This window comes from Pleurodeles waltl, chromosome 9 (assembly GCF_031143425.1).
Source record: "Pleurodeles waltl isolate 20211129_DDA chromosome 9, aPleWal1.hap1.20221129, whole genome shotgun sequence".
Lineage (NCBI taxonomy): Eukaryota > Metazoa > Chordata > Amphibia > Caudata > Salamandridae > Pleurodeles > Pleurodeles waltl.
In genome coordinates this window covers 139,382,632-139,395,899 of record NC_090448.1, presented here as the reverse complement: position 1 = coordinate 139,395,899, position 13,268 = coordinate 139,382,632, and the positions used below count along the sequence as shown (strand labels likewise).

The 13,268-nt window shown below is 43.3% G+C and overlaps 1 protein-coding gene across 1 annotated transcript in view; it reads left to right on the top strand.

Annotated features, from left to right (window-relative positions):
• The first annotated feature begins 535 nt into the window (after positions 1–535).
• The window catches only part of TKT (transketolase), a 115,554-nt gene continuing 102,821 nt past the window's right edge, over positions 536–13,268 (top strand). Inside the window, exon 1 of the mRNA XM_069206435.1 lies at positions 536–1,110. Within this exon, the coding sequence (XP_069062536.1) occupies positions 1,004–1,110 (107 nt within the window). The 5' untranslated portion in view covers positions 536–1,003. The remainder of the gene's footprint in view (positions 1,111–13,268) is intronic.

Here is a 13,268-nt window from a genome sequence, read left to right as displayed (position 1 = left end):
GGACATTCTAGCAATGTTGCTAAATGGCTGCATTGAGATGTTTATTGATAGCAGCGGATTTGTGAGCACTATGGTTGGCTTCACTGAAAATGTAGTTGACAAACCACAATCTTTTAAGGTTGTGGGTAGTCACTTATCTACACGTGGAAAGTGGCTCCTTTCAGAGACAGAAGTAAGTGTATTTGTGAGGTTGTAGTGAAAATTAAACATGCCGTATTTAATGGGTGAAAGGGTTAACTATGGGGGGCATATTTTTCACATGAAAGAAAAAAAATATTTGTGGTAATACACATTTGTGCTGTTGACGTAAGGAAACATCTGAATTCGTCTATGTTATGCACTGCAGCAATTTAGGGAAATTATGTATCACTTGCAGATTCCCTACAGCACCCATAGGGCTCTCCGAATCTTTGAAAAATAGGTCACTTCATCTAAACGATAGGAATAACTATGACGAAGCAAATTTGCGACGTTTTGACAATAGTTTCTGTGCAATGGACCGTACGTTTTGGGATCTCGTTTTTAGATTCAATCCGGGCAGAAGGATGGCTGGCACAATGTTGGCTATCAGTGCTTTGCATGTGCATAAGGAGGCCATGCCCCGTTCGGCCTGGCAGACGCTTGGCTTGTTCTTCTGGACGGTGGTGGACACGACTTGAACAGGGGACAATGGACAGTGTGCACACCAGGCTCCATGCGCTCTTAACGTGGCCTTTGGCGTTCCCTGGCACGGCCTGCTCTTGGTACTGATTGATATGACTCCTCCTCTCCCCTCCCAGGCCCTGCCCAGCCTTAGCCTCTCCTATAACCGTCCTCCCTCCTCTCGTGCCTTTCTGACTCCCTCAGCCTCTACTTCCTCATCTTGGTTGGCGCCTCTGGCCTCCTCCTGCCTTCTCTCTCTCCACCTGCACGCTGCACCAGGCTCCTGCCGGCACCTCCGCAGCCTCGCCAACCGTCACCTCTCCCTCCCGCTCCACACGCAGCTGTCACTGCCGCATTCGCCATGGCAGATTATCACAAGCCTGACCAGCAGACCCTGCAGTCCCTGAGGGACACGGCCAACCGGCTGAGGATCAACTCCATCAAAGCCACCACAGCAGCCGGCTCCGGGTGAGTGCCCTGCACGTGCCAGCGCTGGCCGCTCATTCTTTCTCCCCTATTCAGCGAGATGCTGTGTCCCAGGGCGTACGAGAAATAGCGTGGACCGTACCAGCTGTCCTGCTGAAAGAGGGGTGGTGCAAAGTTCCAGATGAACCAAGTAACCGCTTTCTTTACCGGCAATAGCGGCCGAAATTACATTATGCGGTGTGCGTACAAATACATAGAACAGACACTAAAACGTGTGTGTGTAATTTCTGAAAAAGGAAATGGCATTTATATTTCTGCATCCCTTGTCCCCTTGAAGTACGTGACATACTTAAAACCGAGCGATTATGATGGGCGAGGCGTCCTGGCAGAAGAATTGCCAATAGGCATGAAGAGTTATACACCGGGAAGTATAACATTGTATTCCTACCCCAGCACGCGTATACATAAAAAAGAGTTTTGTTTATCGAAAGGTAAAACGCACAGCGATTTTTCAGATAGTAACTTTCAGAATAAATAGTCCAAACTGCCTATCATGTTTGATACACAAGCAGCCCTGGCTCTAGGATTTTTTTGTTTGGGAGGGCCGTAAAGAAGCATGGGTGGGCCATGAAAACGAATGGGTAGTTGCCAAACAAGAATGTATTTAATGATCTGATATTTTAGGCTTTGGCATCTGTCCGCTTTTGACATTTCTAACACAATAATCGGCACCCAATGCGCATCTTAATCTGATGTGTTTTAGCTTTGGGAAAGGGGAGGGAAGCTGCTTGTCAGATCTTTAAAATGCAGAACTTTGCAGCATGCTTGTCCTGGTCAGGTGCAGCAGCGGACATGCTTCTGCTGCCATACAGGGCCAATTTACAGCGTTTCATGTTTAAAAAAAACTTTGCTGGCGTTTTACTTTGCAAAGCATTGAAGTTTAAAAATAAGATGCAAAAAGCCGAGAATCTTAATTCAGTTTTCAGGATATCTGTGCTGGTGATTTGTGCATCATAGCAGCTAAATTCTGCTGGCTTCACAGGTCTCCCCAGGCCTGACAATGTCCAATGTCAATGCTGTTAATCATTAAAAGAAACGATATGGGAGACCTCATGGGGATGCACGCCCATGTGAAACATTGAGGTGAAAAACTTTTGTTTTTCAGTTCTAAATGGCGTGGGAAGCCCAGGGTAATCCTTGGGTGTGCCTGACTCACCTGGCCTACCCTCTAGAACAGGGCCTGTGTACAGGCCTTTCGAATGGTAATAATTGCTGTTGGTGTGCGACGTGAGTGACACAGAATACGTCAGGCTGGGCATTGACTTACCCTTAAAAGTCAGACCTGGCTGTAAAAGACAAGTTTGACAATAACACGATTTACAAACAGATCTGATGTAATGTGTAGTCAGATACAAGTAAATGACAAATATCTGAGTTAGATCTTCCTGTACTGTGCAATCTACAGTCATATTTACAACAATATTACATTTAGAATTTTCAGCCCTATCCAGCAACAATTTACAATGCATATTCAGATGTTCCTTGAACTAAGTTTCTGTACACAGACCCAGATGTTATTACATCTGGCAAGGTGATCAGTAAATATATTTACAGTGCACTGTAAGATCATCTACTGTTGTTTAACATTTTGTAATGGATTTGCATTAGATTAAGCGGGAGACTTACACATATAGGAAAGCATGGACTTATCTTTTTTTTTTTATGACCAGGAGTTTTGGCTTCAGAATACGCCTTGAATTAAAAATCATGTAATTACTTGTTTGCAGCAATTAAATTCAAGCAGGTAGTGAGATCACAAAGTCTCATTCTTTTGACAACAGTCACCGTTGAGGGCCCATCTCCTTCATCTCTGAAACCTCACCCACAAATTTCCACCTAAAAGAGCAGCTCACTGACAGACTAGTGGCCATCCGCGCCACCCTCTTGAGGTCTCTACCTGACAAGGAAAGACTGCATCCCAGACATCAGAACTGGACTGGGCAACGGCTAGGCCGTACTTGCACCCACCATTGTTTGGGCATATGGGCAACTTTCACTTATCCTCACGCCTTTGCATGAGTTAGAACTACTTCCAGCACATAGGCCATGACTGGTAATATGGGTAATGGATTGTGAACGCACAAGTTTACCTGTAGCTGGTATTCTTAACCAGGACATGGAGACAAAAAATAATTCTATGTGGAAATTACAAGAACCCTTTTTATTTAGTTTAGCTACAATAACATTTTGTTTGACAATGTTTTACAAAAGCAGCTTTGACTGAACATGGATCAGTGACAGAGAGGTTGTTAACAAAAAAAATAATAATAACAGTTAAGTTATTGATTAAATACTGTGCTCACGGATTGCCACGAAGAAGACAGATGTGCATATGTAATACTTGCATATCGTAATCAGTTAAAAAGCCATGGAATGTATATATTTTCAGCACAATGGTTAAAGTAATTTAAGTCCTTCAAGATGCAATACATGAACTTTCAAACCTGTTTTTATCTCCTGAAGAGAGGGTGTTACTGGAATTCCTGGTAATAGAGTGGGGAGGACCTAGTAGATAGAAAAAAAACTGAATTTGGAATCTGCACAGGGTTTGCATGGACGTCACATGAAGGATATGCTTAGTAGATTGCAGATTCCAGGTAGGTGTGAAGCAAAAGAGGTGATGCAGATGTATTTGAGGGCCATGCAGTCCACACCCTTGAGTAAAAGTGTCAACATCCTGACTGTACATTTAGCCACTTCATTTATTTCTACTTTATTAATCTGTTATTATTTTTAAATTTTCTAAGCAGTCACAGACCCCTTAAGGAGGCTCTGTGGAACCCCAGGGGTCCCCGGAACAAAGTTAGAGAGCCACAGATCTAGAAAGTACATCTCCCATTCATACAAATGGTGAACGAGCGAGAGCCATACAGGCGTGGATACACCACAATCAGCCAAAGAATAGTCTCAAATACAGAACCATTAAAGTATTTATGTCTTGCCAGGATTAAAAGGTGCATATCTGTTTATGAAGCTGAGCAGGTAAATGGGATATGTTAAGCATGGCCTAAATTTAAAGCAAACCTTGCTAATGTTGGTAGGTTGTTCAAAATGGCTAAAAAAAGGGAGTACAAGTATGTTGTCCTCATCATGATTGGGCCGGTAAAGCTGAGCCAACAAAAGGATAACAACCTGTACTAAATAACCAGTTTTCCACGCACCAGGTGAAACCCGTTGAAAGTTATGCCTGATAAAAGTGCAATGCTATGACTTTAGTAATTGGAAAGGGTCAAAACATGCAGTATTGCATTATTCCCTTTCAGACCTGAACGACTGGTAATGATATTGATGATATCGTACCAGCAAAAAAACAACCACCATAGTAGCGGTAATCCCCTGTGCTGTATTACCGCATCAGTTTACAGGCGCAATCTCAATTAGCCCTTTTTTTGTTGTTCCCAGTCATGTTACCCATTAACAACTTGTGAATGCACCTGGTAAAAGAATTAGGCAAGAACGTATTGCCTAGTGCCACTTAACTTGGGAGAGAAAGCAGAGATCCCAGTAATGGGATTTATGAAAGCAGGAAATGAGGCAGAGTTATTCCAAGAAATGTCACTTGCTGTTAAGGTGTGCCCAGGTGGGCGGTAGCAGATAGCATCATATGTTGCAACAGCAGCTCTGCAAGTTCTTTGTTCACAAAAACATATTCCTGCTCATTATTCAAGATCACAGGTGAGATTTGGGAGTGAAGGGTGGTTATCCAGATGAATTTCCCCAGGCTTTCTACATTGTGAGTGTTATGCACATGAGATAGAAAAGGTGGTTATTTGATGTGAACCTGTGAACATGAAGAATGCAAGTCTGCAGCATGCATATACTCATAATGTCATTTTGTGAAGAAGTGTCAGAACTAATAAGGCCAGCCATGCAGCTAGGTTAAGTGTGGCCTTTTGCCAAAGCCCTCTAGCAGCAGCTCTTTCCAGACCCTGCACACATTCCTGCTGTCAGAACAACTCAGGCCACCCTCGTGATTCCAAGGAGATGATGGTTATTCATTAATACACACAGCAAAACATCTTTATTTAGAGATGCACTTCATTCTAAAACCCACATTTCCTGTTTCATTTTTTAAAAAGTTTTATATTAAAAACAGCACATGTGACAAGACAGATCATCCAAAGGTACAGCTTGGAGTAATACACTATGGAGGCACGTATTGCTATAGCAAAACCATGAATCGCGGTATGATTCATATTCCACCAGTTACAACTTGAAAGAGAACCATGTAGGGTTTTGATGGGATATACAAGCGAGTACCACCTGTGCTTTACCTCGGTGTCACTAACTGGGGGTGGGAATAAGAACTAGGGAAGGTACAGGGACAAGTAAAGGAGATGGTGGCGCTGGTCGTTTGCTGTTGAGAAAGGAATATTTTGTGGTCTCTTGGGAATTCGAGGAGATGTGCCCAGATTTTCTGTTTCATTATACATATTTCTTCTCTGATTTCTTTCTTGTTTTTTAACCTCGAACAGTGGTTCTGACATATTAAATACTTGATTATTTATTAGTAGAGCTGATAATCTGTTACATATATGCATTCTTTGACATTGTTTTGAACCAATTTGATTAATCACCATTACATTCACTCTTAAATCACATTGCTATGAATACACAATTAACACATAAAGAAATACCTTAGGAGGACATATTTTCAGTGTATGATCTATGCCACAAGCAAGCATACTATGTGCCACTTTGGTTCATTTTGGCATGACCGATGCAAAGGTCAGCTTCACTCAGAAGTTAACGTGGAGTGGAAGTGCTTGGGAGTTTGTCCGGTAGGCAATGCTACATTCTGACTCGGGTTTTATTATAGGACATTCTGTTCAGCAGACCTGGACAAATAATGCAGCTAAGCCCCCTTCCTTCAACAGAGCTCTTCAAAATCTCAATAGGCAGGCTGCGTTGCTGGTGATGCCAGATAGTTTGTACAGTGCACGAGAATCTTGTGGGTGTTGTTTTGCAGGCATAGTTTCTCACAAATCGAGCATAACTCTTCAGGATAGTCATGATATGAGCAAACTCCAGGCACACCACTGGACTAGTAGATTCAAATATCCACCACAATAATGTACTTATCCATACTTATCCATACTCGGGGAAGAAGAAGAAGCTTACCTACAATGAATGTTCACTACTGGTCTTTGGATCCCGTGTTTGTTTTGGACTCCACAGCTACCAGTCCACTGGGCTTCTTAACCTATGAGGTCTAATTGCCTTTCAGGTAGGGTAGGGCTCCACAGAAGACAGAGTACTCTGCTACCCCTAGCAGAAGATCTGGCGGTGTCACACCAAAATCTACCCGACATGATCAGTACAGTACAAGACACTCTTCCCAAATTTGTGCTTAAGAGGTCATTAATTTCCTTTCAATCCAATATTTCTTCAGCAAGGAACGTGGGCTCATCTTTGCTTTTTGTAATGAAGATGCCCTATCCTTTTGTTGCGTCGCATCATAAAAGCTGCCACTGCTCAAACTTAGTTTTTCCCTAAGCTGGAAAGTACCCATCTTTACAAGAATAGGCAGATCATGAGAGATTTAATTTGGGGCAGCCAAATCACAATGTGTACTTCCTTCCAATTGAATGGTGGCTTAGGGTCTGTATTACTTGAACTTTTCTCTCCCGCTGTCCATCATTAGCTTCAGAGCCAGTTTATAGACCTGAGCCATGTAAGTAGCCACCGACTGTACTTTGGAGCCAGTGGCCTATCCTGGCGCCCCTGAAAACAAATACCTATCCTGCCTGCTACCATGCACCATTTACATCTAAACAAGTAAACATTAAGGGAGTCATTCTGACCCTGGCGGTAAAATCCGCCAGGGCCAACGACCGCGGGTGCACCGCCAACAGGCTGGCGGTGCTCCCTTGGGCATTCTGACCGCGGCGGTACAGCCGCGGTCAGAAACGGAAAACCGGCGGTGTACCGCCGGTTCTCCGCTGCCCTGGGGAATCCTCCATGGCGGCGCAGCTTGCTGCGCCGCCATGGGGATTCCGACCCCCATACCGCCATCCTGTTCCTGGCGGTTTTGGCCGCCAGGCGGAGGATGGCGGTATGGGGTGTCGTGGGGCCCCTGGGGGCCCCTGCAGTGCCCATGCCAGTGGCATGGGCACTGCAGGGGCCCCCGTAACAGGGCCCCACCAAGATTTTCAGTGTCTGCCATGCAGACACTGAAAATCGCGACGGGTGCTACTGCACCCGTCGCACCCCTTCCACTCCGCCGGCTCCATTCGGAGCCGGCATCCTCATGGAAGGCTGTTTCCCGCTGGGCTGGCGGGCGGCCTTCTGGCGGTCGCCCGCCAGCCCAGCAGGAAACCCAGAATAACCGCGGCGGTCTTTTGACCGCGCAGCGGTATTCTGCCGGCGGGACTTTGGCGGGCGGCCACCGCCACCCGCCAAAGTCAGAATGACCCCCTAAGTCAACAACGTGTAAGCCTGCCCCTATTAAGTGGAAGTGTAAATAAACAAATTGGCTACAGTAACGTGTATGCTTATAATCTCCTTAAAAATATAATCCAGAAAAGAAATTCATCACCATGGTTCCAGACACAGGAGATATAGATAAAATCATAAAGACATTCTGCACGTAGCTGCCGACACCAGGAACATCTTGCAGTATTATCTCATTTTATTTTAGAAGTTCACTCACCACAAAAGCCTGTCACAATCTCAAACTCAGTGCAAAGGGTGCTCAGATACACCAAGGAAGAGTTATGGGGGTTCCTACCATCAAGTCCCTTGAATTTCTGCATAATAACTTTCAATAAAAATTGTATGTCCCAGGTACAGTTCAAAAATCCTAAGAGGTCTCAATCATATTCACAAGGGGATTTTACTGATGTGAATTGTTGATCCATTTAAACTGAGGCAGTCGAAAGATGGTGCACAAGTACAGATCACTAATCTTGTGATGAGCGGATTAAAATCAAAACATTTAGGGATTCACAATAGGCAGATGATATTTTTACAGACCCAGACCACCATTCTTCTCAAGTCTTCACCTTAGGAAGGTATAGTGGCACTTTTCTTCCTAAGTCTTTGCACCTGCTGCTTTGATTGCCAGTCGTGCTCCTGGTTATGGCCCCGTCCTCAGGTCACTGCTCATCCTTTTCAAACAGGGTACAATTTATCTGTGCACAGAACACATTAAGCAATTATGTAGAGCCCAAACCGCCTTATTAACAGCAATGGCAGCTTTGCAAGTGTCAGGCTCATTTTGTCTTATTTTGAGAGTGCTTGACAACGGTTCGAGAACACTTTTTATAGTAAACCGGAAAATGTTTTCACTTGCCCTGAAATGGCAATTCATAGGTCAACTTATTGCTCTAAAGGGGCAGAAGTAGGTGTAGCCAAAGAGGATACCATCTCTTCTCCAGGACAGAATCTCAAAGATTGTGACTGGGTCCTGCCCAAGGATTAGCTCCCAATTTAGATGGTCATATTTTGTGATTTTGCTTTTTTATTGAGCATATTTCATGATACAGTAAGGCTGGTAATATATACTGGCACACTATTTAAAATAAAACTTACTATTTACTATAGTTATGGTTTACTATGTGGAAACAGATTATATGAATCAATGCCACAGTAATCTGACACTTAATGGCACATGAAATCCAGTAGGCAGTACCTACTGACACATGGGTTCTAATGGACACTGGCAAAATAATACTGACAAGCATTTTCAGTGGCACAGTTTTCAGAATACTTTATGAAACAGGTATTCTGCTGTCCATATTCCTTGTCTCTTGAGCAGTGTATTTTGTCATATTTTGCAACACCTTTTCCTCAGTTGGCATGTCCTGAAGCAGTGTTATTCAACTGTATATTTTATGAAGCAGACTTTTTAGTACACGCGTTCTGCAAGTTTTCTGGTACGGGAATACCATGTATCCTATGGGAAACTCACTTGGACGATGGCTTCAAGTTCTGCTGATGACTTGAGCTAACAGCATTGTAAAAGCTGGCTTTGAAAACGCCAGGCAAACCCTTTTGTTTTTATGGTGCTATAACTGAGAGTGACTGTAGTACTCATGCTCCTTAGAAGATCACCATATGGAGTAGCACCAGATAGTGCTTTAGCACTATTGGTGGATTATAAAAGTGACACAAACTCAATTGTATTACTCATAAACAATGTCAAAATCTCCAAAAGAACATATTACTCAAAGCAACACACATACATCCTTCACAGTTCAGTGGCAACATGCAGTTAGAAACCAGCAAGCTCTCAACAGCACTCCTCTCTTCATAAAACAACAAACCTCTAAACTACCACACATGACACACAACCCGCCACCTACTAAATCCCCATGGCTAGTGTGAGTTTAGGCGGCTATGCACAAAAGTAACAAACACATTGTATCTTTCACGGAGATGCTGAGTGTTCATAGCATTGTTTTATTGTCCACCCTGAGGAAGCAATTCAGCTTCTGTATTTTATTGTCAATGAATTTATGTATCATTTCATATCCCTGATGAGGTGCTGAAACACGTTACGAAGGATAGCACGTTACTCCATAGATTGGGGGGCATGGAAGGGTATGAGACCTCTGAGTGAAATGTTTCAGCGATGTGGTGAGATGACCAGAATTATAAATTTATTCTGTGAACATTAAAATTGATATCCTTTAACGGTGGCCCCTACAGACCAGTGGCTACACCGAAGTGGCACATTTCGCTCCAAAGTTGTTCGAATCCTTGCCAGTATGTAGCAGATCTTTGCTTTAATTAAATCTGGACGTTTTTGGCAAAGTTTCTGGGAATCGAGGGACCCTCACAAGCTGAATAGATTTAACAATTCAAGGGTGAAAGAGAAGAATTTTATTGCTTGTTTTTTACCGGTAATTCTCCTTTTTCTCAAAAGGCATTTTGTTATGTAAGGAGAGCTGAATGTCTGATAAAGGAAAAGAATCTTGCTCGGTTGCCCGACGAGTGTAATTTTTTAAGCCAATGATTCAAGTCAGTCACAACCATTTCCTTTCACACGAGTCTGCCCAGATTCTGTAGAAGGAAGTAAAGTAACCGTTGTAACTGCAACCTGTTTTGCACAATGAGTCTTGAGAAACATTCATTGCAGAGGTATATGCAATGCTTTACTGTGTGTGGAGAACAAGGAATGGTAGAAACAGGTTATTTCCACCACTGAAAGGAAGTGTCCACATATTCAGCCAGGATGATCAAACGTTGGCATCAGTTGATGTATGGCAACAGAGAAGACGGTCTTGCTTCATCCCTTTTGTGTAATACAGCAATTCTTCAATCTAATGACCTCTTGCTTTGGTAGTCACATACACCCTAAAGAAGCAGGATGATGCTTTTAGACTTTTAACACAAAAAGAGCGCTCATGAAGGATGGCTTTCATTGGTCAATGTTAGAACGTACTGGGCATTGGATTCATGGGATGTATGCGGGATGCAGTTCATAGTACGCTACATATATATATGTATATAAATATATATATATACACAAACATATAGCTGCCAGGAGCACTAATGTACTCTGACTGGCTGGAGTTTAAAAGCACTGCAGTGGCACATGGAAAATAAAAATACATTTAGCTTGTAGAAAACACTATTTCTGTTTATTAAAAAGTCATCCCTGAGGTATGCCTTGTAAGCCCACAGTAGTGGGTGTCTAATATATATTAAAGTTGAATGCCTTACATTGGGAACAGTGTTCCCTCACTATCAAAAAGTATGCTAAAGATGTTTTCACTGTCTAGGTTAAGATAGCTTATCTATGAACAGGTCTAGATGTGATTACAATCTTTATTTCCCATTTCTGATTGAGAAAATGCTAGATTGTTGATTCAAAGATATTTGCTACTTATTTTTGAGAAAAAAAACTCAGTTAATTGTGAAAGCAGATTTTTGTAATTTTCTCAAAGTGTAATTTGTGCTGCTGAGGCAAACTGAGTTGAGAACCCCTTTGTCAATCCTCCCTACTCGAGAGGTTCTCTACATATTCCTGTCTGAGAGTTTACAACCCTGCCCCCAGAGAGCAGAGGCTTGGGTCCTGGGCCCAGCAAGACAGGCTTGTTGTCAACAACTGCTCACTTAACACTTAACAGGGATTAACCAACTGGGAGGGGGCGGCAACACTTGGCAGAACAAAGGAGCGTGGTCACTCATCCACTTTTCACTTAGAGATGCCATATGGGGCTTGCTGGATCTGCTCTCATTCATACCTACTGCCCTGCTAACCTCTCTGGCTCCAACCCTAACAAGAGGGACTACCAGTTTTTGATCATATCAGTGGGTAGGATAGTTCATCTACACAATGAAGTGGCTAAGGGAAAGCCAGGACCCCTCCAGATAGAAAAAGGGGCTAACCATTTTTTATTTAAGGTTCAGGGATTTATTCCAGTTTAATGAAGAGAAAGTGCTGAAGAGGGAGGTGAGCGTAGCATGAGAAAGTAAATGGGATAGGGTGTAGGAAATTCTCCAATCTGTGGCTGGTACATATGTTGAGATTGGCATCTCTCCACCACTCTGAGCATTTCTGGACTTAGGAAAACAACATTAGAAGAAAGAGGAATCTGCTGGGTGAAAATGTCTCAAGGACTCCAGATACCTGCTGTAACCGAGGGACTGGAATTGCCCCATAAGGGCCTGGAACTTGGGGACCTGGAACTGAAGAGACTGACCATACCTTTCCCAGTAGTTGAAGAAATGTGGGACTAAATCATCTTCCGGAGTACTCCGACAAGGTGCTGAGGGATGACTAGAAACACTCAAGGTGAGCAAGACAATGTTCATCTCTATTGGAGCTTCTTTTCTACACTGATTGTATTGGACCTCATGGTAAATATATTAAGCATTGTGGATCCCTGCCCTGCTGGTGGGTTTTGAGAACCAACGGCAAAACCTTGGTTGGACAGGTACAAAGGATCAACTCTATCCCATCTGCAAAGCAACTTTGGCAGCTATCAAACCCATGTTTTGGCACCAAGACCAACTGCTTCAGCAGGAGCTTGACAACTACATATCTGACTTTAACCCCCCAACACCCCTGCGCCCCCCCCCCCCCGCCTCCTCCCAAGACCCCTCCCCCTGCAGCTTCAGACTTAGCCCCTGCCCTGCTGGAAGCCTTCGGCCATCAAAATGCCCTGAAGTCAAAAACCTTGACTGGGGTAAACTGACAGGTGTACCCGACATCACTTCTAGTTCAGTCAGGGTGAAACTGAGCCAATGGTGAAATTACATTTTTCATTGCCACTTTACATTGTCTAGGTGTTCTTCACCTTAAAATATTACACATTTGTATCCCCTATTAACCCCATTCAAATTTAGATGTTTTGGTTTCCTTTAGCTCATTAGATTTTCTATTTTTCTGAAATTGTTTGGGAACTATTTTGTGTTGCTCTGTTTAATTTTAACTTATTTGCACTGCTTGAACTTGAGACAAATATTTTTTTGGGAGAGGGGGAGCTTAACTGTGCCATATCTTCTATGAGCTGAACAGAGAGTCACTAAAACTGTGCTTTAGCCTAAGCAGATTGTGTTTATGAAGCCGGTACCCGACCCCTCAATAACTTCGTCCCTGACAGTACGCCTTAAACTGAGCCGGAGCTGCAATAATGAGATCATAGGCCGTCTCAGAGGGCCTTTCTCCTTCCACCCCTGACTTGAAAAGCTGGAGCTGTCCTCTACCCGCTAGGCTAGCCGTCATTAAGGTCCTAGTTTGCCTTCCACTCAGTCAGCGGTTGGATCAAAGATATACATTAAAGAAGAAAATGTAAACTGTGGATTTGTCTCATTTGCTTATAAGTCTATGACACTAGCCAAAGTGTAGTTTCTATGTGCTGAATGCCTTTAGACTTCTAATACCAAGGAAACACGCTGCGATTATCTTTCTTGCCATCGAACGGGGTAAATTAAACCTGTGACGCACCTTCCGGTAACTGACCTAACATTAAAGAAGCTGCACTTTCTGACGAAATGTGGGAATCGGATGTTGCAAAACAGGTATATCTAAGTTTTCCTGTTGCTCTTTTCATTGTGTCATTCCCGGTTTTAGGGGCCTGTCACAACCTGTGCCACACCTGGGTAAATCTTAATATAGTGCTCCGTTGTTTAAAAAGTGGGAAGACTGCTTTGCATAAAACGTGTACATATTAATTGTACAGGGCACA